This window comes from Seriola dumerili, unplaced genomic scaffold, assembly GCF_002260705.1.
Source record: "Seriola dumerili isolate Sdu_G_001 unplaced genomic scaffold, Sdu_1.0 BDQW01000468.1, whole genome shotgun sequence".
Lineage (NCBI taxonomy): Eukaryota > Metazoa > Chordata > Actinopteri > Carangiformes > Carangidae > Seriola > Seriola dumerili.
Genome location: NW_019174723.1, coordinates 4295317 through 4323178, shown reverse-complemented (window position 1 = coordinate 4323178; position 27862 = coordinate 4295317). Strand labels below are relative to the sequence as shown.

At 42.1% G+C, this 27862-nt stretch overlaps 1 protein-coding gene and 1 long non-coding RNA gene across 2 annotated transcripts; one reads left to right on the top strand and one right to left on the bottom strand.

Moving 5' to 3' along the window:
• Positions 1-353: 353 nt before the first annotated feature.
• LOC111234958 (monocarboxylate transporter 1-like) lies at positions 354-26696 on the bottom strand. Its single transcript, XM_022763211.1, has 5 exons — positions 26499-26696; positions 12498-12865; positions 1930-2073; positions 790-1605; positions 354-660 (listed from the first exon to the last, which is right to left on the bottom strand). The coding sequence occupies exons 2-5, from the start codon at positions 12712-12714 to the stop codon at positions 368-370; spliced, it is 1470 nt and encodes a 489-aa protein (XP_022618932.1). The 5' UTR covers positions 12715-12865; positions 26499-26696; the 3' UTR covers positions 354-367.
• LOC111234996 lies at positions 17366-27534 on the top strand. The gene is made up of 3 exons (XR_002665664.1): positions 17366-17390; positions 25087-25196; positions 27398-27534. It is a non-coding gene; the product is annotated as an uncharacterized LOC111234996 (long non-coding RNA).
• Positions 27535-27862: the final 328 nt, after the last annotated feature.

The window sequence follows — 27862 nt, the reverse complement described above, 5'->3', positions numbered from 1 at the left end:
GGACTATTATCTTACAGTCTTTCCGTCTGTTGTGCGTCTATCTGGTGTTTGTGTAAGCGATGCGTGTGCTCCTGGAGGACTTGAGGTTTACCAAAGGCACGTCAAATACCAGAACTAGAGGTATCAACGCAGTGAAACGCTGCTTGACGAGCTTTACGGTCGGCTAAGCTTCATGTCACAGCAACAGGTCTCAGTTTTGAATGATAAAAATAATTGTTTCTATGGCTTCAGGGTTGTGTACAAGGGTATTATCACTCTATAAAGACAGTGTGTGGTTTGCACTGAGTAACTGCAACTTTCGTGTGTGTTTCTGCAAAGTGTGCGATGCCGTGTGTGCATCCTTCTCAAGTCTGTTTTTTTTTTTTTCCTACACCGTGTCCTCATCCATCTTGGCGACGTCATCCAGTGTGACAGCGGCCGGTACACTGTTCTCCTCGTTCGCCTCCTCGTCCGATTTAGACGGAGAGGGGGGCGCCAACATGGCGGTGCGCTCCTCCTTGGGCTCCTCTCTTTCTCTTCTCTCCTCCTCTTTCCTCTCTCGCTCCAGCAGGTGGTAGTTGATGCCCATTCCCACGAAGAGGAACACACTTGCAACCATGAGGATGATGCCACAGGTGATGTAGGTGTAGCTATAGTGGTTGTAGTAGTTATAGAAAGTACCTGGAGGTGGAGAAGAGAGACTCAGATTCAACATTTGTTGCAGCAAATGAAGAGAGCAGGAGAGTTAATTACCTTACTCCTCTCCCCCGAACAACCCCCCCCCCCCCCCCCGAGGCATGCTGGTCTTACCTGTTAGCGGTGGGCCGAGCAGCACTGGTCCACACTCCACTATAGTGACTAGACCCACGGCTGAAGAAAACCTCTGAGCTCCCACCAGGTCCATCAGTGTCTCGAACAACACGGCACTCAGCCAGCCAAATGCAAAACCAAAGAAGATGGCGTACACTACAAATCCAGTGTAGTCCACCGACAGCGGCGCCAGCACGTGACACACTCCGTTGTAAAGGACAGCAGCAGCAAAGAAGTACTGCACCCTAGGCCGGACCCACCTGGTGTTAGCCAGCAGGCCCATGGAGGGCCGAGCAAACATGTCAACGAATGCCAGCACTGACAGCAGGAAAGCCGCCTTCTCCTTGCTGATATCTTTATTCTTGGCAAAATTAGAGAGGAAGACAAGCGGAGCGAAGAGGCCGAAGAACATGACACTGTTGCCCATCAGGTACAGCAGGAAGCCGCGGTGTTTGAACAGCGTCAGGTCGATGAAGGAGTTGATGGTCTGCAGGACTGTCTTCTTGGGCTGCGGCTGCACTGAATCCACCGCCTTGCCCTCACCTGCTTCCGAGTCAGGCTTTGCCGGCTGAGGTTTGGGGCCGATGGGGCGCATGAGGGAACCGGCCACGCAGCAGTTCAGCAGAAGTCCGCCCAGGATGAGGAAGCTGCCTCTCCACCCAAACTCATCATAGAGCCAGGAGTTGAGAGGAGCCAGGGTGGACAGGAACACGGGGCTGCCGGCCATAGCGATCCCGTTGGCGATGGGCCGGCGCTTGTAAAAGTATTTACCGATCATAGTGAGGGCTGGATTCAAGTTGAACGCCAGTCCCAAACCTGGAGGGAGAGAAAAAAGTGATGATGAACTGAGTCTTTGAAAGGAGCAAGTACTGGTTCCTATGTTACATTACATTAAAGAAAACTTTGCTCAAGTATTTTTCTATGACATTAAATATTCATGATTAAATGATTAACAGCAATCAATTAAAACATATTTATGTTTTATTTGTTATGAATTTAACACTCAAGAACTCAATCTGCTTCAGCAGGACTCTGTTTGGTGAAATCAGTGAAATCACACAAACAAAAGAACATACAGAAATATCACGCGACATCAACTTCAAAGGGAACATTAATGTTGGAAGTGGGTCAAATACTGACCTCCCACTACTCCTATGAAGAAGTAGAGCTGCTCCACAGTGTTGCAGAAGGAGGCCGCGACCAGACCCGACCCTGCCAGACAGCCACCGAGTATAATGATTGGCCGACTGCCATATTTGTTCACAAGGATACTGCTGATTGGACCTGGAGAGAATGAAGAGAGGGGCAAGACGGAGGACTGATGAATTAGGTTTAGGAACTAAGTATGACGGCAGTGTTGAGTCTCACTGCAACGTGTACAAAATAGTGAAAGGTTTGCTGTCATGATATAAACGCATGAAATCCTTCTATTTTAGAAGCAATAACCAGGGGATTTCACTTTAAAAATTAATAAACGATTAATCAATCATCAAAAGAGTTCCTGATTATTTCGGGTAATCAATAAATAGGATAAAAAATGTGTAATCATTGTACATAAGGAGCTGTAACAACTAGATGAAAAATGAACTAGTCGATCGAGAGAAAATTAAGTGGCAACTATTCTGACAATTAATAATTTAAAAAATAAAAAAACAAATGAAAATTAGTTGTATCACTATATATATATATATATATATATATCTGAACATTTTATGTGCAGATATAATACATTAAGCTGTACTGGTCCTGTTATTACTGCAAATACGATGTTGTTACATCAGCTCACCATTTTGACTGTTCACCATCAGGTGGTGCTGTGACGGCAAAAATAAAAGCGGGACAGCTACTGATTGTGTAACAGCATCCGATGCATGGAGGTTACAGAGAGAGAGGAGGGAGGGAAGACGGGAGACTATGTGAGTGAGGAGGAGGGAGGCAGTCAGTGCGAGGTACAGCACATACTTTTACTGTTAAGTGATGCACACCAAGAGATAAGAAGAGACGAGAAGTGTGAGACAAGAAGAGGGAGGAGAGGAGAGGCGAGAAGAGTGGAGAAGAGCATAGAGGAGGAGAGGATAGAGGAGGAGAGGAGAGAGGAGGAGAGGAGAGGAGAGGAGAGGAGGAGTGACGACGTCCACTCTCAGCTTGCGTGCCAGCCTCACTATGAATGGGCCTTCACATGGATCCAGGCTGACGCTGGCTCTGCTGGATGTGAATACAAAGTAAAGGCCTGAAGAATCTATACAGCAGCTCTGTGTTCAACTGTTGTACAACACACTTTCAAGACTTACTCCAAGTGTCTTCTCTTGTTGATCACCTATTCTCTCTGCCTCAGTCGAGACGCTAAAGATCTCTGCAAGGTAAATGCTACACTGAGTTTTGGAGGCCGCCGTTTGTGATTCCGTTGAACTGTACTGCGTTATACTGAACAGGCTATTTTTGGCAACCATCAGCATAAACACAATTAATCAAAAAGATAGATAGTCAGCAGATCAATCGATAATGAAAATGATTGTTAATTGCGGCCCTAATTATGTTTGACAGAAGCTGGGAAAACTAAGATTGCAGACAGAGAGGGGAACACAAAAAATAACAAAAATTCGACACTATGACTGATCTCAGAGGACACACTTATTCTAGAGTCACTGCCAGGGTTCTCGGATTCGGCCTCCATGTCCTCACAACCAGCCCGTGCCCCTCACACAGACTATGGCGTCTTTGCCCTTGAAAACTTGGCAGCTGACCACAAAGGCCGGGGGCGCTCAGGACACACGAGCATTCACTCACGCAATCGCTAAATACCTCTCTCGGACACCTCGTTTCTGTGTTGTCTGTCACTGAGAGTCTGACTGGCTGGCACGGAGCCCTTGTTGGCGGCTTGCCACTTTCGGGGTGGTGGGTTTCTACGTCGGAGTCAAACAGGTGATAGAGGAGGCAAAGACGCACTGCAACGCACCAGACTGCCACATTTCTTCTCATTGCAGCTTCACTGTAAAGGAAAACTGAACCTGCACAAAGACAGGAGTGAATGTGCATCCCCTCAACACTCACGCACATATAAACAAATCAGAAGTGACAGTCTTTCTTGCTGTCTGGCAAAACACAAAGAGAGCAGTGAGCAGTGTTCTCAGAGATATTATATAAACGATTCATTCAACCCCCCTCCCTCCATCATTTTGCTCTCTTTCTCTCGGTGAAAGAAAGAACAACACTGTCCTCAGCTTTACACTGGCAGAGCATCCACAAGTGAGCGAGCGCATGTTGGGAGTGAACCCAGCTGTGACGAGCTACTCCTTTGTCTAATTCTAGCATTCATACTTTTGCTTCTTACAGTGTTCCAGGTTTTATTCTAGAAAACATTTGTTACAGAACAAACGCTCGTGTTCAGCGTCAGTGGCCATGTGAAGTGTATGAGGGAGAGCAGCAGCTGGTGCTGATCAGTCAGCGCGACTAGAAACAAAACAGAAGAGGGACAGGAGAAACAGCTGATTGGATTTGCCCCAACAGTTCCTGAGAATGCATCACATTTCTCGACCGGTCACATCGCCCGCAGACCGACGTCCTCCACTTGGTTTGATGAGAAGATCAATATCACTCGTATCAATATGGTGAATGTAAGGCTGGAGCCAGAAGAGGGTTAGCTTAACTTAGCATAAAGACTCAACAGATAGCCTGGTCCTGTCGAAAGGTCACAAAATCCGCCGACTAGTTCCTTGTAAGCCCTTTAATAAACATTTGTTTAAGCTTTACAAAAATCAAAGTGTAAAAATGAGAATAGTTGAATAATATTTTTTTTTGTTTGTCTGTTGTGAAGTATTTTTTGAGCATGTTAAGCCTTTATTATAAACAATAAAGAGACAACAGGAAATGACGGAGAGAGATGCAACAAAGGTCGCTGGCTGGACTCACACTGGGGATACTCTGCTTCATGGTTGATATCAAAACCCCCTAAACCAGGGGTTCCCAACCTATGGGCCGGCCCCACTTGTGGGTCACGATAGTATTGCAAGTGGGCCGATAAAACAGTGTAATTTTGGTGAAAAGATGTCCTATCACTGTGATAAACCAATGATAGGAACTTTTACATTGTCACTGGCTGGACCACATTGTATACTTGTTTGTCTGATTGCGCGCTAAAAGATTACATCCATGGCAAAAACTGGAGTATGAAAATGGAGAGCTGGTTAGCAACAGGAAGAATTAAAAGGAAAGAGAGTCAAAAGGACCCATTATTTTAGTTGGAAAAAGTTGGGAACCGCTGCTATAAGTTATGGTGGTGTGCCACGCCAAACTATTTTTCTTCAAGTAACTGCTCCCAGCTAAGAAATAGCCCGGCACATGACCTCCTGCAAAACCACATCTTGATGATTTTAGAGCAACGAAATTAATCAGTGAGCTTTAGATTTGCTGGCAGTTGGAATTGTTTTTTACCTTTGCGCAGAACAAGGCTAGCTGTTTCTACTTGTTTCCAGTCTTAATGCTAAGCTAACCTGTCCTGTCTCCAGCCCTCTACAAAGAAGTTTGTAATGTTCAGTTTTTAGTCGTCAGAAACGTGCTAATTCGTTAAATGGTGGTGTTGTACTGGATTGGAATATACTGAGAGGTGTTCCTCATTTTTTCTTCATATCTCTCATGTCTACATACATGAGAGGTCAGGATATAAGAAACACCTCTGAACATAGTGCAGCTCAGTTCAACACCACAACCATGACCTCAATGCTAAAGCATAATTAACATCTTTATTACATTACTGGCGTCATAAATAGACTTTATGGCAGACCAGTTGTTGGACAGTTGGATTGTGTTAAACTGTGTAGGTGTGCAATAAAGTGTACTGTATGCATTTGAATTGTACACTGGGAAGCCAACTTTGACACTAATCTAATGTAATTCAGTTTTTTCATTCATTGGCTCAGACTGGCATAAATCTAAACTCTCCCATCTCCAGACCACGCTCAATCACATCAATATCCCATAACCCCAAACACTTATTGCATTAAGACAGGCCGGTCCACGCTCACGCACAAACTCTCTCTCACAAACACGTACATCTGTCTTTCTTCACACACAGGCTCTGTTTCACTCCTACACTCGAGAAGAGAAGAGAAAACCCACAGATCACAAGAAAAGTCAGAGAGAAGTTAGTCATCGACGCTCCTCCTCAGCGAGGCTGTGACCGTTGCTATGTGAAGTGACCGAGCGCCCTTTTTTTTTTCTAACATAGGCGCCTGAAATCAGAGCAACAAAAAAAATTAAGGAACATGTTTGTGTTTGTAATTCCACCACACCTCAAAAGCCATGAGGATTAGGCACAGATGACGGGCCAATTCTGTTTCGTAATCCTCTTGTTCAGCTGTTCCCAGACTGCTTAACCGAGTTATATGTTATAGTATTGCTGAATCTGAATTTCTTTTTTTTTTTTTTGTTGTTGTTACTTTTCCATTCCAGGTCACTGAAACAAGCTGTCTGGATTTCCTCGAGAAAACGAACAAAGTAGAGCTTGTATGATGTCATCAGTTTTTTACTGAAAGAACTCTGGCCAAGGAACCAAAAGTGGAACCAAGTTCTTCATGGAGGATAAAGATCTATATTTTGTGTCAATGTCGTCAAGCTCATAGAAAATTTCCCACCCTGGAAAATGGGCAAAGGTACGACTCTGCCAAGGGTGTGGGCACAGACATAGAAATCTATGAACCGCTCAGGAAAGTTTTTAGGGCTTTTTCAGAGGAGCATGTATGCTGTTATTTTTGTTGTAGTTCATGGTTTTGTATCATATGTGCAACTGTGAAGCACCTTGACTCACTGCAATTAAAATACACCCGTGTTCATTTCCTTCCAAATGTAACAAAATGTCCATTTGACAGCTCCCAAAAAGTATTGACATTAGTGCGAAATAAAACAATAAGATACAGCATCCTGTTTATCTGCTCAACAGTGAGGAGCTACCTCAAAGAATATATTAAAACACCAAATCCTGCTCCACTACAAGAAGACTTTTGAGACGATGAGCTTGCGTCAGACGCTTGGCATCATTACTGGTTTACTGCTTTTCCTACTGAAGCAACTTTGAACACTTAGCTACTGAGCTGTGGAGGAGCCCTCTGTTTATCTTTCCCAAACTAGAGCATCCTGGCAATTCAGAGAGTTCCCTTGAGAAAGACGCTTCGGTTGAAAAGGCAGCAGAGCCACAGCGCTGGTACTTGACAAAAATGGTAGAAAGTGGTGTGTATTTTGTTCATCATATATCGTCATCGTTGAGCTCCTATTCTTGCGTGTAAACGTGGCTCCCGACTTTGCAGCTACAACTCACCAAGTTCAATCAGCACAACCACCAAAAATCCCTTAAACAACAGATAATAGTTTGAGCAGCCGAAATGTTATATACTGAATGTTTATACTTTTTCTGGGATAACTGACTGACCCAGCCATTGGAGGGTGAAACTCCAGGAGAAACACTGTCACAGCTATGACCTAATATGCTTCGTTTTTGTCTGTCTGAACTGCTGGATTTCCCAAATTTTCCAAATAGCGCACAAGAAAGACAGGATACTGAAGCTTACTGAAATCTTGTGACAACAGGGAAGGGAGGGAAGGAAGGAAGACGGGGTTAGCAAGGGTTCTTTTCTTTCCTTCCATGAATGAGTGAGTGTCATTTTCACCAAGTCATCATGACTCTTTGAAATATCTTCATCCCAAAAACTAAACTAATGCAAACCAAGACATAAAAGACATGGGGAATGTTAAAAGACCATTACCGAATGTCTGTTTTACACAATTCACTCTTCTGTTGGGTAACATACCTTAAACTAGAATGGTACTCAGTAGAGCATTTACCTTTGCCAAGGCCAAACAATCCTACACGTCTGTGAAAACCAGATTATTATCTGGATCTGCACCAAACTGTGCTAAGACATAGATCTCAACACCATTAATATGTCTGTTTTTTGTTTTGTTTTTTTACATCAAGATAAACACATTACTTTCTGAGAAATTGACAAAAATGTGGGAAAACGCCCTATCTTGCAATGTTTAGGAAAGAAAAATTCCTGGATCTGCCCATATAACCGGATCTGCTCCGATCTATTTTAACGATTAACACACATCATTGTATTGTTCTTGTCCATATTGAAAACATTATTCAAACATTCACAGTGTGGGCTGGAAACAGTATGTGAACCCCTCGGCTAATGGCTTTAACAGAAACTAACTGGAGTCAGGGATGGAACCAGAATGGAGGTTTGGGTTAGAGCTGCTCTGACTGATAAAAATGAAAAAAAAAAAAAAAAACACTTGAACATTTTTAGCTTGAGAAACATCCGCTGATGTGAATCATGCCTCCAAAGTCGATTTCAGAAGACCTGCTGATTTGTATTAAGCTGAAAGGGCCCTATGTATGGTGTAAGAAGGCCACTGCAAATCAACAGGAAAACATCATCCCAAAGATGAAGCACAGTAGAGGGAGCATCATGATTTGGGGCTTTGCTGCCTCTGGGCCTGGACAGCTTCTCATCATTCAGAGGAAAATATATTCCCAAGTTTAACAAGGTCTCTTACGGGATAATGTCAGGTCGGCTTCACCTGCTGAAGCTCAGGAGAAGCTGGGTGATGCAGAAGGACAATAACCCTAAACATCAGAGTAAATGTACTACAGAATGACTTCAGACGGAGAAAATCCACCTTAAGCCAGTGGAGATGCTGTGGAATGACCTGATGAGAAACGCTCACACCAGACATATTGAGAATATGTCTGAGCTGAAGCAGCTCTAAAGGGAAGAACGGTCCAAACTTCCTCCTGAACAGAGTGCAGGTCTGACCAGCAGCTACTGGAAGAGCTGGTTTGAGGTTTTTGCTGCCAAAGGATTTTAAATCCAAAGGTTCACTTTACTTTTTCCATCAGCACTGTGATGGCTGTTCAATGAAGACACTACAGATTATAAATGTTTGTGTGATATTAGCTTGAACACACTGTGCTTGTCTGTACTTGTGACTTAGATGATGATCAGATCGTATTTTATGACCAATCAATGCAGAAAACCAGGTGATTCCAGAGGGACCACATACTTTTTCTTGCCATTGCACATTGACAGCTAAAATCAACACTCCTCCTTTATCTTCTGTGTGTTTCATGTTTCAAAAAAAAAAAAAAATCCTCAATCAGCTCATTTTAATGGTTCCTGTAAAAGCTGGACTCTCTTCTCTCATCTTCTTCCTCCTTTACCTACGTGCAGACCATCATGTGCATGAACTGGTTCACACTATTAGTAAGCTGTAATCCAACCACGATGAATGTGGTTTTTTTTTTTGGTTTTTTTTTAGTCTGTGTGTGTACGTGCTTTGCCCCGTGTGTAACCAGCGAGTGAGTAATACGATAATTGATGCCCAGGTTCCTTTAATAAGTCTGACAACTTTCCTCGTCCTACAGTGCGAGCAGCCATAATGCTTGTTAAGAATGACTTGTGAAGCAAGAGGAAAATAAAAAAAGAAACTACTTCAACATCTGGCTCCTGTTATGCAACTTCTCTCCACTCCTCCACCCTGTTCCTCCCCCGGCAGTTCCCTCTCTACTAAATGCCTAAACCGACTGAATACGACTCCGGGCTGGCGCACAGCTTTGAAGAGGATGAATGAGTAAGTGGAAGGAAGAGAAACCATTTCTAGAGACGGAGAGTTAAACTGAGGACACAGACACAACAGAGACAAAACGAGATGATGGCGTCTAAATGAGCGGGGTCGGCTTGGTAAACACACCGGGGCAGAGAGAGTGAGGAGAGAACTTGCTTTGTGTCTTGAGATAGAAAGAGAAACCTGAACTGAAACCTACCCTGACCTAACCTGAAACTGGATCAGTCTCTCCCTCTTTCTTCCTGCCTTAACATGTAAATGGAAAAGTCTTTGTTGCAGCAGTGCTAATTAAAAGGGGTCATTACGTGCAACTGGTTTTGAAATCATGCAATGTGCCTCACATTCGTGCAGCTAGTTGTTCAGTGAAAGCAGCATTGCAGACTCCCCTCTCTGGCCCACACTGGAATATCTCAAAAACCACTGGAAAGATTGACATGAAATTTCGTACATACGTTCATGGCCGCTTCATGGCGCTGACGTTTCCGCTAGCGCCACCTACAGGTTCACATTTGGTGGTTTTTAATGAAATATCTTCACAGCTATATTATGGCTTGTAATGAAATTTGGTATTCATGGCTCTAATGGCATTTCAATAATCATGCTAATTATTGATGAATCTACAGATCATTTTCTTGATTAATCATTTAGTCTACCCAATGTCATAAAACTGAGGAAAAGAGGCCATGGTGGACTCGTTTTGTCCAACCAACAGCCCAAAGACGTTCAGTTTACAATCCCATCATTAGAGAAGATGCAACCAGAGAATGGTCGGTGGTTTTGCTTAAAAAATATTATTTTAAGCAAAGTAAACTTACTAAACTCATCTCTTTAGGGTTTCTAATTACACTAATATAATGTACATAAGACAGAGATGTTATAGGGAAAATGAGGAAATAGAGAGCAATTACAGTTTTGCAAGAAAAAACAAATTTCAAAAACAGAGATGTTACAACCAAAGCGGTAACATAACATTTGCCATGAGGAACCAAAACACACCAGAAGCTCATCATAAAGTAACTGCAGGTTCAGTTTTTTTTCTCCTTTGTATTTTGTTTTAATTGTGTTTCCACACCTTCTGCTAAAGCAAACTGTAAACCCTGCAATTAAGTCATTAATTCAATGTGTGCTCTCTGCCATTTTTCTCCAGCAGCTTTAGTCAGATTACAGCAGAACAAATATCTTCTTGTTTTCATATCTCTCTTGCAAGCTCTCCAAAGTATCCATTTCCCATATTGTCTCCGGCCCAGAGTCTTTTCTGAGCTGTGAGAAAGCACTGAATGAATGGAAGAGATGTGGGACTGATAGTGGAGGAGAGGAGAGCATAAGAGTGTAAGGAGCGAGGAAAAAAAAAAAAAAAAAAAAAAAAGGGGGGGTTTTTTTTCTGGTTTGCTTTTGTTTTGCCTCAGTGAAGGGGGAAAAACGAGGAGGATAGAACCTCCCAAAGAAAAGTCATGCTCAAGCCCTGACAAAAAGAGCAGTCTTAAAATAGTACGAGTTACGCAGACGTAAATATCAACAAATCCTCGTCTGGCAACTGTGTTTCACTTACTAACTAACAGGGGAAGGAAACACTACAACCAGGCCTGAACACCAGTAAGAGAAAGGATTTAAACAGCTTAGTCTGCAGAGTTTACAACCCACTGTGTTACACTCCATCCTTTTACAACGTATAAAATGTATAATTCTGCCTCAACTTTTCCCTCCTGCTTTTATTGTTATGCTACAAGCTGTATGGCCTCTGAGTTTGTTTTGGTGTCACAATTATTACATAAAACTATTCTCCAGGAGCTGTTAGCCGCAGCCCTAAAGCCAATATACAGTACTTCTATGTGCCAAAACATTATGACCCCTCACAGATGAAGCAAATTACTTTAATTGATTATCTTGTACTGGTTCATGGAGCCAACATGTTAGACGCTGGAGAGATGGTCAGGTGTAAAGACCGCAGAGACTTTGACAAAGGCCAAGTTATTATGGCCACATGACTGGGTGGGAGTAGCTCCACCTTACAACTTGAACAGGATGTAACGGCTCTGCTGCTAACGTCTTCATGCCAGACACCACAGGGCACCCCTCCGAGGTCTGGTCACAGCAGGTTGGAGCAGTTTACGTGGCACGAGAAGAACCAACAGTATACTACGCAGGATCGGTCCTAATGTTTCAGCTCATCAGTGTAAACCTCTTGGTAATAGAGTCAAGGATGTAAATGTTGTCAGAGGTGCCGCCATCAAATATTGAATTAAGGTCTCTGTTTGCAAAGATTCGTCTTCACTTTTACATTAAAGAGTGTTTTTTCAGTCAACCAGTGACTAAAAGTGCACGAATGTCAAGTGTCAGTCAGATTTTATAAAACAATAAAACATGAAAAAGACTTGAGGTTAAATTAAACGCTTCAGTGTTGACCTAATGTGTGTGTTTTTGCAGTCACTGTTTATTGGCCAGAAACACCCAGTGTACAGACAACACACACCACCTACATGTGCGTGTTTGTGTAACAGCTCAGAGCAAAACTGGCTTCAAAACCTACAATGAATGAATCCAGCTCTTGTTTTTTTTTTGTTTTGTTTTCCCTGTACGTGCATAATGTCACACAGCTCAGGTTAAGTGCCAGTTTACTCCTGTAATATAACAAATCTTTAAGCTTTCTTTCACTTTCATCAGCCTCTGGTTGGATGTGATGCTGCAGATTTGAAAGAGCAGCGATCTCAATTATTACTTACATAACTAACAGTGTTATAATGAGCTGCAGGAAGTGGAAGGTTTAAGTGGCTACCATTGATTTTTTAATGACTGGCAAAGTTTACTCAGCTGTAGCTAATCAACTGTTGTCTGTTAAATATGCTCCCTGTGTGCCAGTGTCTGCACGATTTATCGACCAAGAGAGGAGGACACACAACTCTGTGCATCATGGAGACTGATAAAAAAAACAACACTGGTTTATGTTGCTCTAAAGCAAAATATCTACCTGCTGAATCTCCCAAAAAATGGAGGAATATGAATAAATGAACAGTGACACAACAGACAAATGTTTTCTGTAGCACTACACAAAAAATGAATTAAATTACACACACACACACGCCACTCACCTCCAGCGTACATGACAGCCAGCATGATGGAGGAGATCCAGGACACCTGACTGGGCGTGGCATTGAAGATGACCTCTATCTCTTTGAAGAACACTGTGATGGATTTGGGGAAGGCATAGGAGAAGCCAATGGAGATGAAGGCTCCCACCACCACAGCCCAGCCCCAGCCACCTTCAGGAGGAGTGTACCCTACTGGCCCACCCACCGTTGGAGGCATGTTTGCTCGCAAGGAGGAAGAAGAAGAAGAAGAAGAAGAAGAAGAAGAAGAAGAAGAAGAAGAAGAAGTCGAATGCCTCTGCTGGACGACAGCTGAGCTTCAGAGGACTGGAGAGGGCTGGACCAGCTGAACTGGGATCAGGACTGAATACCTGCGGGGGAACAGAGCAGAGAGATGATTAAAATCAACATAGATGGCGGGCAGGCATTTTATCTACTGAGACTGACACAGAAAAATATGGAAGAAGGAAACTAAATATTTATGTTTGTGATCATTTCTTAAATGGCAACACCAGGTCCTGTCATGGTGTGAAAGAGCATCTGTTCCGGGCTGCACGCCAACATACCAGCAGTGGACAAGGAGTAGACATGTTTACCTTACAGACCCAAACACAAGCGTTAGACCATGAGAACTTTGGTGTGAGATCTTAAGTTTAACTGTTGTAGGTGCAGAAACAGACAAAAACACTGAGCACAGTGGGAAAACTTAACTTCCCATAGTTAAATATGCGTTTTACTCAATGGTGTCAATCAAAGTGCAGTCTCCGTATCAGTACTGAAACTGGCCTTTTTTCACTGCAGACATTTTGACTTGTCACACCAGAAAAACACTAAGGAAGGTTCAGTTTTATACAAGTCAGCCAGTAGGAACAGAGCCAGCATGCACAATACCAGGACCCTGAAACTGAAGCAGATAAATGCCATTCAAACATCTTTTTACTTTATTATGTACATCTGTGTTTTTCCTAATGTAACGTGTCTAAATATCTTCTGTTGCATCAATATCCATCAGTAAATGTTGTATGTTGGTGCTGGCTTCACTAAAACAGAACAGCACTGACTGCACAAGGTGGACTGTAACTGATGAATGTTTTCAGTATTGTTTATTTTGGTTTGGCCTATAAAATAAAAATTTTCTTAACAAAACATCCTCATCTACATAAAACATTTATCAATTATCAATATAGCTGCTTATTCATTTTTTTTAGGCTGACTAATCCTTGCAGCTCTACTCAGGTCTGGATCCGCTCCCCTCCTGATCCCTATGTTTCTCCCACTCTGTGCATTGTGTATGCATTAGTTGGTAATTAGCTCTAGACTGCTTTACAAGATGGGCCTCAACATTATGTAATAGGCCCAGTCTCCTTAAAGCCCTTGTAATGTTTTTGTGGTGCATTCAGCACCAACAAACTTGCAATTTATCAAAGAGCCTTCAGGCTTTGACTCTGCTCACAAGAGAAGTTTGCAGAGGCTCTCGCTATTTGTTTATTTCTAACATGAAGCTGAATTTTCAATTCATACAACAAAATACCTGCACACGCTGTAAATGGTAAATGGACTGCACTTATTTGGTGCTTTTCTAAAATGTATGGGCAGCTTTACAAGTTCCATTCACCCATTCATCACACACATTCATACATTCATCAGCTTTTCCACCACACTCACAAATCAGTAACATCAGTGTATGGATGTGTACATAACGGGGCAGTTCGGGGTTCAGCATCTTGACCAAGCCAAGTGGCCACTGACCAAGAGCCAAGAACTGATCTGCCGATTTTCAGATTAGTGGACGACCGGCTCTTCCTCCTGAGCCACAGTCCCAGTCCCAATCCAACACCCAGATTTATAAAATCATTTTGAATCTGAACAGGTCACTACAGTTCAACCCCCCCCCCCCAAGTTCAAATGAATGTTGGGCTGTCGAATAAAAAGTGACAGATTGCTGGTACTGACCCACATTAGACAGGAGCTTTATGAACCACTTCTTGAAGAATTCAGCAATCTAATCACACTCATGTAAAACACTATCCCAACTGCAACCAGGAAATTCGGTTGAAGATCAATCAAGTTTGCTCAGTCGGTGGCAGAACTCACTAAAAATAAATGGCGGTGAGCAAAGTGATTGTAAAAATAACACAAACAGCCCCTGAAGGCCAACGACTGCCTGACTGACAGCTCGGCCTCACCTCACCTCACAGCGTGCTCTTCCAAGCAGCTGGTAACCAAACTGTTTTCTGTCTAACGCTGAACTCACTGTAGCATTTGATTAAATAATCACTGACGTACGTTTCCAGCTCAACACAACCCTGCGCTTCTTCATTGAATGCCTCCATCTAAATGTCCTCTTTTCAATTTAGGCAACAAATAACTGAGCTATTTATGGCCTGACATCATCTTTGCTACTGTTTGGGCCATTTGCCTTAAATTGGCTCTAGACTACAAATCTATAAACTGCACTGGGACTTTGCGTGTGGGTACTGTGTGGGTATGCTTCTGTATATTTGAAGAAAAGCTCAGTAAAGCTATGTTAGTGACAAAAAAACAAGGAGCCAAAGACTGGACTTTTTACATTACTGAATCAATGTCTGCAGGGAAAAGAAAAACTTGCTGGGGTGAAACAGGAAAACAATATGTCCTTGTATTAACTAATGAACAGCTAGGCGTCATGCTGCCCTACATGGCATTTAGCCTGGATCGTGCTGTAAACAACCATGCTCCACCAATCATTACACCGTCAGCAGCCTGTTACAGTAACTGGTTAACTCATCTCTGTGGTCACATTGCGCCGAGACAGCTCGGGCTGCTGATGCTCATTTCACATACTTTAAACTGCATGGCTTTCACTTCCGTCTGCTGCCTGTTTTGAAACCATTTTTAGGGATTAACACACATGCCTGTCTGAAACATGTATGCACGAAGATACATACAGAAGGAACGTTTTAAATTTGCCTGCCTGCAGCTCTGCTTTTGTCCCCTGACATTTAAGTATATTTGTCTCTAGTTGCAGGACGGATCTGATGATATGAAAGCAGCGATATCATACGGTTGTTTTGCATTTCCTTCCTTCATTTAGTTTCAGTTCATTCCTGTACACTATGAAAATCATCATCTAGACTTAGACCTGGATTAAGTGATATCCATTTTATTAATACTAATACTCAATTAAATTACTGCTTAATATTAAAGAGTCACTAACAGAAACAGAGAATAACCACACTCCTCTCCAGTGCTATGCGGCTTTTATTTTTTTCTGCATGTATATGGACTTTTGAGTTGAGTCATACAACACTCACCAATACTGAATTAAAACTATATTAACCCTAACCCAGCAAGGAAGCTGTGACTGCTGCCCAGCATAAACCAACAGAGCCAACACAAACAAGTAACTGGTGAGAAACATTATCAGGGTTCTTCCCAGACAAAGCTGTGTGATATATAGTGGATTCAGTCGCAGGATATTTTGGAGGAGCTCCATGTTCTTCAGTAAAATAACTCACTGCTCAGTCAGTGATGCAGGTACAACAACTTTATTGACAATATCTGCATTTAAACAAAACAACTCAATGCGACCATATTTGGGATAAACTTGTATTCAGCTGCTGATTATATAACTAACTGCAGCCTGGTGTTTGTCAAGCGACGTCATTAGCTTTCCTCTGCTCGTCTCAACAAATCCCACCTGACTCTAAGGGCATTGTAAATTTCACCAGTTTTTGAAAGCACATTTTCAATCTGTGCAATAATGGGTTTTTTTTGCAGGCCTGTAGTTAGTTTTAGCCAGGTTTACCTTAACAATCTGCCAACAGTGTGTAGATAAGAATGCTGAATTCATTAAGAAACATGCTTTTTGATTTGACTGACATACCCAGACATACCAGTCGACCCACATGTTGCTTTGGCATGAGGTTTGTGTAAGTCAGTGGTGGTATGTGGTCAGTGTCACTCACGTGTGGTGAGTTATCACATCACTGCTTGAGCAGCAATTCAAGACGCTCATGGGGGAAGATGAGTTGGTGGAAATAAAACCTTAACACATCTCTGCTGGTCTGCCAACATGTGACACGCCATGTAATGTGCGTAGCAGACGGGTTACATTTCTACATACACTGAAACAGATCTGTGCTCTGTGCACCTGCTGTGGTTCCTAAAGATAGAAGCCATTGCATTCAGACCAACACCATCCAGTTCTACCTACACAAAAATAATTTGACCTGATGATTTAGTACATAGCTGGACTTGAACTTCTGTGCACACGCACGCACACACACACACACACACACACACACACAAATTCACAATTGGCACACTCACAATGCATTACTGCAGACTGAGTCATGATGACTGCAAAAAGTTTGATTCAGATCCCATGAATCTGATGGAAAATCAGAAAAGAAAGATATAATTCAACAGAATTTGAGGCTTTAACCCAGGAAAACACAAGAACTCACACAGGGTTACTCTAGTGAGCTAAACAGCAAAAACAAACTATTAAAAGTGTTATACTCCTAAATATGAATATTGTAAAATATAACCAAATTTCTCTGGTAAGTCCATTTAAATCATGATTTTAATGATGTGAAAAATCATAACTCAGGCAGAGAGAACTAAATACAGACACAGATAGGCCGGCAGGAGCAGTGACAGTAGCAAAAACAGGAGACCACTGCATGAACAACACACGATCCGGCAGGTGACAGGTGAAGCGGGCAGGTTTAGATACTAGCAGGAGCGTGAGTGGGCCGGGAAGGTCAGGTGACTTGGACACTTGGGAAAGTCTGAGGGCGTCCGGTGGATGACCGAGGAACGACAGGTAAGAGGAGCTCCATATAAATGCTGGGAGGGAGGGAGACTGTGGCTGACAGGAACGGAGGGGCAACATTAACAGGACCAGGGTAGGTAAGTCTCAAGTCTTCCTTCTTTTCATTCATCCTATCAAAGAGGTGTTTTCTCTGTCAGTTATTTTGTGTACCGTGACGTCTGACTATAGTCAACGAATGCAAATATGTGTAGCACTTAGTATCAACAAACAGACGGGTGACGTCAGAAACCAAACAGTCAGCACACCCAGAGCATACAGGCAATTCCACTTCCTCTTTACTTGTCTGCGCTGATGATATCAGATACCACCCATCCACATTAGCAACCAAACAGCTGGCTAAGACACAGCACCAACCTCCAGGTGAACCCCATCAGTCATGAAATAACATACTTTGAGTTGGCCGGTCTTCACGTCTGGTGGGTAATCGGGAGCTCAGACCCTTCACACCACAGCATCGCCATGGAAATCAACTCCGACGGTCAATGTGTGGCATGTGTATTCAGCAGAAAATGTAAGTGCCCTTGGTCAGAAAGCCAAGTCACAAAACCTCCTAACAGTTATTCAACCCTAAGCCCAGTCCAGAAGCTTCATGTTATCCTACAGGCGGGACGAGCAACTGACCATCCTTGAAATTCTGGAGGGTGGCCATTAAATCTAAGTAAATGTCATAGTAGCTCACACTCTGCGGCCCTGGGATTTAATGTATAATGACCTTAGAACAGAGTAAATTACGTATTGCAACAGGTCATCCAGGGGCCACAGAGTAGGACTGGCAAAGACTCTCATGCTGGCCCTCTCATGTTGCTCACAGAGCTGTTTACCACATAGCCCATCCTACACCTTGCTGACCTCACTAACACACAGCCATGCATACTGTCACATGCTTGTGCAAACACTCTTCCATTTCTTACTCGGGCTGTCACTGAAGCTCTGCTCTGATCTGTTACGCTGTTAAAGGGGAAAACAAACATGTGACTTAATCTGCTGCTGATCAAATCTCTGATCAGAGAACATCTAGCAACAGAAACAAATCCCAGAGAGGCAACCGACACATCACTGCTGACTGAACCAGCAGTACGCTAAGCATCAGGTGCTGACGTCGTTCGCGGTATGGTCTTCCTGTACTGAGGAGGGAATGTGATGACTATAGGCGTAACGCTGCAGCCAGCCCTCCTTTAGCTTTGACATGGAGCCCTCGGGACAAGGCCCAGATTTAAAACACACAATATACTTTTGGAACTGGTACTGAGTTGAGTTGAGTTAATCCAATGTACACTTCCCAGTAATAACTGACAACTGACAACTGTGTTGGGACTTGTTTTTGTTGGCAGATGTTCTCTGATCAGTGATTGGATCAGACGTGTAACTCATGAACTTCCTTTAAATCTCTTCTTAAAAAGAATTGCAGCTTTGTCTTGGCCTTTGGTAATGTTTGATACATGCTTTATTTATATTGTTTTATTTCCCAATTATTGTTTTTACATATTTTATTGCCTCTCTTCACTTTCACTCTTCACTACCGTTTGGAGTTTAATGAATGGAAAATCACAAATCAAACAAAGCATGCTCTTTGCTACGGCACCAAAGCAATGTGCTGCCTGCCAGAAGAAAGGAAGGAAGCTGGTGTTGGCGGTCTGATCATGCATATTCAGGTGACCTCTTTTTTAGTTGACATAAGGAAATCATGTAGTATCTTTTTAAGTCACTGTTGCATTAATGTCCTGCTGAACCAGAACAAGGACCAGATCAGGAAGACAATAACTGCAATGCAACCACGCGGTTAAAGGTTTCTAAGAGGAGAAATCTGAACCATAAATGATCATAATGTGTCCATTGTATTATGGTGTATTCAAGTGTGACAACGAGAATGAAACTAGAATTACCGCATTGCAGTTGTACGCCTCCGCTCACCAGTAAAGTTTCAGTTTACATCCACATCTGTCTGCACTCATACCATGTGTAGTGAAGACTTGGAAGGAATCTAATTAAAAGTTTTTGCCTTGCCTTTGTTAAGCTTTGTTGGCGTTCTTCTGCTGTACGTCTACGGTATGAGTGTGTAAGCTCATTAAGAGAAACGAAAAACAGTAGTAAAATTCCTTGTATGTGTTTACATGCTTGGCAATAAATCTGATTCTGACAGAGAACAAAGTTGTAGCCATGATAGTAGACGACGCTTCAAATACGGAGGTTGGTGCAAAGGAGCTACACATTCTAAAACATGGCTGCTTCACACAAGTCTTCAATGCAGCATCACAAAAGATCTATACAGTCACCACGGTTTCAAGGTGGGAACCAAGATTAGTGTCACCAGTTCAGTGTCGGACCAAATGTGAAATATGGTCTCGCGTTCTGTTCCTGAGTTACAGCGTTGTATAATGGAAAAGTGTTTCTGCAGAACCTTATGATGTTACAGTGAAGATGACCTTTGACATTTTAGATATAAAATACCATCACTTTGTTATTTTATCCTATTAGACATTAGCGTTAATGTTAATCTGTCATAATTAGCAAATTCATTTTTGAGTTACGGCCAAAAATGTGGCTTGTGACCTTCAAGATTCTAATCAGTTCATCTTTGAGCCCAAGTTGACATTTGTGACAGATGTAATGATATTCCCTCCAGACATTTCTGATATATTGCGTTCACAAGACTGAGATGGATGGGTGGTCACAGTAACCTTGACCTTTGACCACCAAAATCCAATCACTTTATCCTTAAGTCCAAGTGAATCTTTGTGCCAAATCTACACTTATTCTATCTTAGAGAGCAACTTAACACCCCTCTTCAGCTCGCACACTCCCTCTTCACAAATTCAAAAAATGCTTTCAAACCCAGACTCACATCACCACCCACCCCAGCCCCCCGACTACTGACACCCCCACCCTCTCACTGCTCAGAGTGTTTCTTCAGTGTCCCTCTATCTTTCCACCAGACTTTCCACACCAGTGTGCTGCAGCTGTTTTCATCCGTGTTAATGCCAAGATATTACATCTTGCATTTGTCCAGAACCCATGAAACTGTAGTTACATGCTCTCATTTTAAAGTCTACAGAGAACCAAAGTCAAGATGTCCGTCTGTAACTCAACACAATCTCTCATTCATTCCTAAAAAAAATGAAGCGTGTTCCTGGGAGTTACTGTCTATATTCTAAGACAAATCCGCTTCAATACAGCAGCTGTTAGAAACTTGAGACCTTTGTGACTTTAACAGTTAGACAATGATTACTTTCATCATCCATAAAACTCACCAATGCTCTCTAATTTTTCATTTCATTTCATTTTTTCAATTTTTCTAGTTGTAATCTTCAATGTGTATAAACTTCAACACTGTTAGCTCGTCTCTGTGTTCATTGCAACACATGAACTGAGCGTCACGACATACTGTTGAGACAGGCTCTGATCCAAGGCTGGATTTTTAGCTATTAGCGTAGTTAAAGATGCCAGTGGGATTTTGAATTAGGTTTTCCTTCATCTGGAACAAACCCGACGTTCTGGTTTGTCTATATACCGGCTGGTAACTGTTGCTGTGAAGAGTTTTTTTTAAAAAGCGGCTGACATGTAAAGCATTGACAGTCGACCAGTGTCTTCACTGATGGCCAAGACTGTGGTTGATATTTGAACTTAGCTTAACTTAGCAAAGGGGATGTGACTGAATGGTAGGGAGGCTGTAAATTTGCCCTAAACACTATAACACAGACAGACACTGCGATCTCTTTTTATGTCTCACAGAATTACCAGATCTTCTTAAATAAAGGCAAATAACTCCTTTAACTAGACAACCTCATACACACAGCTTAACTGGACAACAGTCACCAAGGGAACCATCCAAGATGCAGAAGTGAATGCAATGTCCTTATACCTAGCTTTAAACCATTGGTCTATTTGACCAACATGCAACCTTGTCTGGGACTGACTTAAGACCAGGAGCTGTCTGTGAACTTGGGAACAGAAAGGTCATTGAAGGACAAAGCTGACACAGAAAAAAATGGCCCTCACAATAACTCATGGGGAATGAACAGGGTGGGGAGGTAGGCCATAGTGAGGCCCATTTTAGCAGCACTCTCAGGACAAGATGTGCTAATGCTTCCAAAGAAACAGACAACATGGCATTTCACACAAAGAATGTGAAAAGTTTTATTTTGTGTTTATTTATTATTTTGACTGTGTTCCTAAATTTAATTGACCATTCGTCAAACAGCTTTACAAACATAGCTAGGTAATCATAGAAGATCGATACTCGGCAGTTAAAGAATTTGGAGGGTGATCTGTTTTTGGTTTTTGGAAAGGTTAAGAAAAAAAGACAACAGTAACGTATCACATTATTGTGTGATATAGTGTATATCGCAGTAGGCACCCAAACAAGGTTATGACATAATGAAATGAGTCTGATTTTTATTTTGTCTGTGTCTTAATGTCGTGTGTTTCTGTTGCTGTTTTATTAATACTTTTATTTTGCAAATAATACATCTGCTATCCACCTGTGGTAAATAATAATAATAACAATAATAATAAATAAATAAACATACAACAAATATGTCAAAAATGTCCTCAACAATAAAATCAAATCAACAAAATTGCTTCATGAGTTGGTTGAAAACACTATCAAATAACCATTAAGCTCATTTTATTTGAATCCGGAAAGTTGTCATTTCAGCCGATACAATCATTCACCAAGAAATGAGACGCCTGTTTTCGTCAACATGTGTGAGATGTCAAGGATCCATGGTCTCAAACACACACTACTATGAATTTTCAGTTATAAATCTGTCACTTTTATCATTGCAAACATTATGTACTGTGTGAAAATGGGCAGGTTAACATCCATAGCAAAATTACTTTGCTTCAAGAATGTCCAGTGTAGGCGCTCATTTACCTGGAGGCACCCTGGAGCACAGCACGATGTAGACATTTTTTGGGAGTTTTATGTGACACAGCCAGAACAGACATCAGCTGGACCAGTTAAAGTGGAAAAGAGACAGAGGAGGAATGTGATATCCAGTTTGGAGCTGGCTCTTAATGGGAAGCAGGCTTCACCAGAGGGAACGGATTTATGCTGCCATGTCCCCTGAGGTGTCACTGCTCTCTGCTGGAGTGTAGTTAGGTGTGTGTGTGTGTGTGTGTGTGTGTGTGTGTGTGTGTACCAGTAAAGCAGGACAACTCCTGAAGGAGTTATCAATGAGGCCATTCATTCTGCAGTAACAAACGCTCCCTTTACCAAAGTGTGTTCAGGGGCTGGAGTTACCTGAAATCACTTAAACAACAAATAATAGTTTCAGCAGCGGAAATGTTACAAATTTTACAACAAATACACATGTGGCCAAGTTTATACTGAGTGGTTAATACTTTTTCTTTGTTAACTGACTGACCCAGCCATTAGAGGGTCCATCTCCAGGAGAAACACTGTCACAGCTATGATTAAGATGCTCTGTCTCTGTCTGACCTGCTGGATTTCCCAAATTTTCCAAATAGTGCACAAAAAAGACAGGACACTGAAGCTCATTGAAAACTTGTGACAACAGGGAAGGGGAGGGAAGGAAGGAAGACGGGGTTAGCAAGGGTTCTTTTCTTTCCTGCCATGAATGAGTGAGTGTAATTTTTAGAGTCATCATGACTGCGAAATATCTTCACCACAAAAACTAAACTTTAATAAACACCAGGTAATAAAAGACATGATGAATGATAGGACATTACTTAATGCCTGTTTTGCAAACTCTCAGCTTCTGCCGGGCTCTTGCATTATAAATTTGTTCTCTCCAGCCAAAAGGCTGAGTAATACTTGACAGCTTAACACTAATGACCACTTAAACCTCATAGGCATGAACTAACGTTGATGTGTCCCCATACAGTATATCCTTCTCTCCCACACGTCTGTAATCCTGAGAACACTGTACGCCCATACACCCAAATCCTTGCTTGTTCGAAAATGTGCAGTTGTGCGTGACCTGTGCATGCACACAAACAAACACACACACATGGCCACACACGAAGGAACAGGCTCAGGGAAACAGATTTAATATGTTAGTTATGCCTCGTGGCCATGTGACAAACTTGTTTGTCCCAAAAGCTTGTGCAAGCGTGCCTGCACACAGACGTAAGATCTGTTTCTCACGGCAAACATAGAATATGGAAATATGATTGAAGAGAAATGTCAATTGCACTTCATCTATTCCACTTCAATATCTATTGGTCAGAGGATTATTTTCTCCATTGTCCCATTAATTGTTTGGTCAACAAAATATCATGAAACAGAGAAAAATGCCACAAATATTTCCTAAAACCTGAGTTGACATATTCAAACAGCCTGTTTTATCCAGAACCCAAAAGTTTTCATCTTACAATGATAGAACATCAAGGAAACAAGCAAAGGATCATTTGGAGCCAGTGCATATTTTGCATTTCTGCTGAAAAAATATGACTTTTATTTGATTGTAAATTGTTGTTGATTACTTTTCTGCTCACGACTCAACTCATCACTTAACTGACTAACTGTTTTAGCTCTAGTTATGGCTTGGTATCAAACTTCAATAGTGTTATGAACCGACCGAATCAGTTTGACACTATCGAGATTAAAAAAATCCCTTGTCAGTTGATACCAAGTTTCACTACCTAGGAAGTGAATGAGTAAATCTGATCAGCGTCAGTGAGCCAATAAGCATGCTTGGACCAAGATCTAATAACGCTGGTGGTTGGCTGTTTATTTACACCAACACATATGAGCGTGTACAGAGTATGTAAAACTAAAATTTGTACCATAATGTGTGTAGTAATTTTCTTTTAGTTATACTAAATTCGATAAAATTGGTATCGAAAAAAGTATTGTTAAGAATTGGTATCAAGTCAAGGTATCGATATCAGTAGTACTGATACTGAAAAGGTTTGAATGATACCGAGCCCTTGCTCGAGTGTAAACCAGCCCCTCCCCAATATAGACATGTGTTTAAAGCCAATCTACCATGAATATAGTTTGAAAGCTTGTTCTCATTCCCCCAGACCCAATGTTATCTGTCAAACAGTGAAATGTGCCTGGTTAGCTTTTGAATTCATTTTCCTATGAACTGGAGATGAACATATTCAGACATATGCGCGCCACGCATCTGATTCTACTTGTGACATTCCCTCCTAATCAGTACCATGTTTCCCGTCACACACACGTACAGTAAAAAAGAAAAGCAACACACACGACGTCTCACTGATGCACCATGAATGTTAAACAAACATCCACGTAATATATTTCTTAAATTATAAGGTCACAATTCTCTGCTCATAAATTCCAGATAGCACAGGTCATACTACTGCCTAGTGCTATGGATACCAGCCAACACTCACACAAATAGTAATAGGCAAGGAAAGAAACAAGTCAGCATTAATGAGAGTGCAGCGTCTGAACTTTTCCTGGCATATCCTCATCAGTGACAAGTCGTAACAATAAAGATTAGGTAAACAGTAACAGTGAAGATTGCACAATGTACTTGTGAATCTGCAGCCTTGATTGCCAGAACTTGTCGGGAATATGAAAACACAAGGAAACAGCAAGTGGATATGTTAGTTTCAGAACAGCACCACTAACCAAATGAGCCAGCACCAGAGGGCAGTAATGTGTGGTTAAAGCATAAAGAAGCAAGTAAATGGGAGCCTTTTAAAACAGTATCTCATTACATGAGACACTTAGGTCTGAAATCCTACAATAAATAAATCATTAAGGGCTAGAAATTGACTTTACACATTGATTCATCTGCTCCAGCATTTTACAAATGATGTTTTACTGACACCCAGAGGGAAATATTCAACTGTCAGTCCTCTGGAGAGGTCAGATTTCAGAGGACAACACCACTGAAGCTGGTACATTCGTGCACTCACCAAAGGAAACTTCAACATGACACCAGGTAATATACTTGTCTTTCTACAGGTCACCCTGCCACCGCAAACGGAAAATGACATAGCATTCACTCGCTTTCTGCACCACACTAAGAGAATATCCCCTGGTTACACACTTATTAATAGACAACAAGCAGCTCTGGTTGTTTTAGGACAATGGGGATTGCATGGGAGGCAGCACGTGTGGCTGTCGTGTGATCTTTCCATTGAGCCCTGGCCCTCAAAGAGCCACCATGTGAAACTCATTCAGCTCTGTGTGCAGAATAGATCACACATTAGGCCGCGGTCAAATGCACTGCTGCACCCACTGGAAATCACAGCTATGGCTCAAGATCCCCCACTCTACTCTGTGTGTCAACCCCACTCCGTGACCTGCAGCAATGGATGGATTACTGAGTGGGCATACCCAGGGGCCCCCTGCCCTTACTCTTTAGGCCCTTGGGACAGAGCCACTGCATGTTGCAAGATTTCACGTTTTATGTTGGAACGTTTAATAAAAGATGACCACAAAAAGACACAAAACAACTACAAAGACACATACAACAAGTACAAAGGGATGCAAAATAGCCACAGTGACACAAAACAAATACAGGGAGGCATGAAACAAACAGAAATGCAAAATGACTACAAAAACATGCAATGTCCAGACCACAGTGATGCTACACAGCTACAAAGAGACATAAAAATAACTATAAGTGGTCATATATGTATTTTTATATAGGGACGTAAAACAACTACAAAGAACCACAAAAAAATAACATCACTGAGTCCTGGTGCAGCTGCAAAACAACTACACATGTCATTTTGTGTCTCTTTCAGTCTGGGTGTCTTTCTCCTGTGTAGGGGGGGCGGTTGGGGAACCCTTACATGCCGGAGCCCTGGACCCCATTGTGTCACAATCCGTCCATGCCCGGAGCGACGGGCTGTCAAACAGCATCAGGCTGGTCAGATGCGACAGGGCAGCCTCACCGATTTTACGTGTGAATGTAAAAATAGCGCCAGCATCACGCCACAGTGAATGAAACCACGTCGGTTCAAAACTGCCCTATGAAGCCGGGTGTTTTAATCATGTGCGCTCTGTGATATTGAAATGAAACATTAACGACAGCGGAAGCAGAGAGGATAAGCTGGGGCACACGTACAGCTAATAATAATGGAGGCGCGGACCGGGCTAATTTACAACTTGACTGTTCATTCAGCGCAAGTTGAGATGTGGACCGAAAAAAAGAGCCGTTTTATTCAGCCGCAGCCTCTTTGTCTCGACACACCACGCCGTGGACGGTTAGTCCACTGTTCACTCGTTCACTTACTGCGACTACTCCGCTGGGTCCGCTGGGTTCGCTGGAGGCTCGGTTCGGCGGGGTGAGTGTCTCCCGGGTGCCCTTGGTCGTGATAATGGCTCCACGTTGAATAGCAGCAGCTAAGGCAATCACACACACCAGTCTACCCCTGGATGTGGGGATGGCTCTGTGACCACTGCGCATGCGCACGACAGACCTCCTGCTTTGAGCAGCAGTGGAGGAATCTGAGAGTATGCACGTGCGTGTGGAGGGACGAAGAGGTACGCTTAGCTAAAGTTTATTGCACAGGCTAGTCAACAACAGTTATAGGTATGGAAGAAAATAATTCCTTTAATAAACATTTTTAACATTATTATGACTGATGTCATAAAGAACTATTAATCGAAGAATCTGTATGTCTGAAACTTATAATTATCATATATAATAAGTATGATAAAGGTGGTAAGTTATCATTTTTGCTATCTTTGTAAACTGTACAAAGAATTCAGTAACAGTGCACGCTGCCCTGAAGTCAAGTCATTTCCAAGTCTAGGACCCAAAGAGACTTTATCATCATTGTATCTACATCTAGATCTGGAACAATAACGAGAAGCATTTGAAGGTCTCAGGAAATGAGGAGGAATATAACACTGCTGTCTTTCAATAAAATGCACTCCTCACTCCTCACACTCCCAGCCTCAAAACTGCAGTTGAAGCAACACTTCTCTGGCACAGACACAATCTTGGGAAACTCCATAAACTTCTGACCTTTTTTTTTTTTTTTGTCAGGGTATTCTTTTTTAATTTCATCATATTATGCAGTTTCCTCAGTTTTCTGTGTCCACAACCTGCTCCATGTAAGGTCAACACAGGTCAAAAATATAGTGTTTAAATCCATCTTTCTCTCCCTCTTCTTCTGTGCAAGCAAGATGACAAACTGTTGCATGACCTGTGAAGAGGAGAAATGACAGCAACACAGATGCGACACACCTACAGGGCAAGACCAGCTGTGCTGCTGATATGGACAGCACATGAACATCAGATTAAAAGAGTTTTGAAAACATTATTTGCACCTGCATCCCGCACTCTGTTTCCCTTTTTATCAGTATCTGTTACTGTAGCCAGTGCCTCAAAAATAAAAGTACTGTATGTACTGTATAGGAAAATGTTTGTTGTTCCTTTTAGATGAACAGAATAAAGAGGAAACATTTACAGTAACCTTCCCGCCCCTCCCCAACAGTGAAAAAAACAACTGTTAGTCAATGCTTCTTTATTTTCGGAGGCGAGACCAGATATGGTTCATATTAGAATATTTAAAACTGTTAATTTGGCATTCACTTATCACACTGAATAAAAATTGTACTATTAATGTATAGTTTATTATTGCCATGAAC

What these genes read in the sequence shown, in the direction of transcription:
- LOC111234958 (XM_022763211.1), bottom strand. Translation starts at nt 12,714, where the DNA reads ATGCCTCCAACGGTGGGTGGGCCAGTAGGGTACACTCCTCCTGAAGGT. An exon ending in GGCTGTCATGTACGCTGGAG is followed by an intron (nt 2,074 to 12,497) that starts GTGAGTGGCGTG and finishes CATTCTCTCCAG; the next exon opens with GTCCAATCAGCAGTATCCTT. An exon ending in CTTCATAGGAGTAGTGGGAG is followed by an intron (nt 1,606 to 1,929) that starts GTCAGTATTTGA and finishes CTCTCCCTCCAG; the next exon opens with GTTTGGGACTGGCGTTCAAC.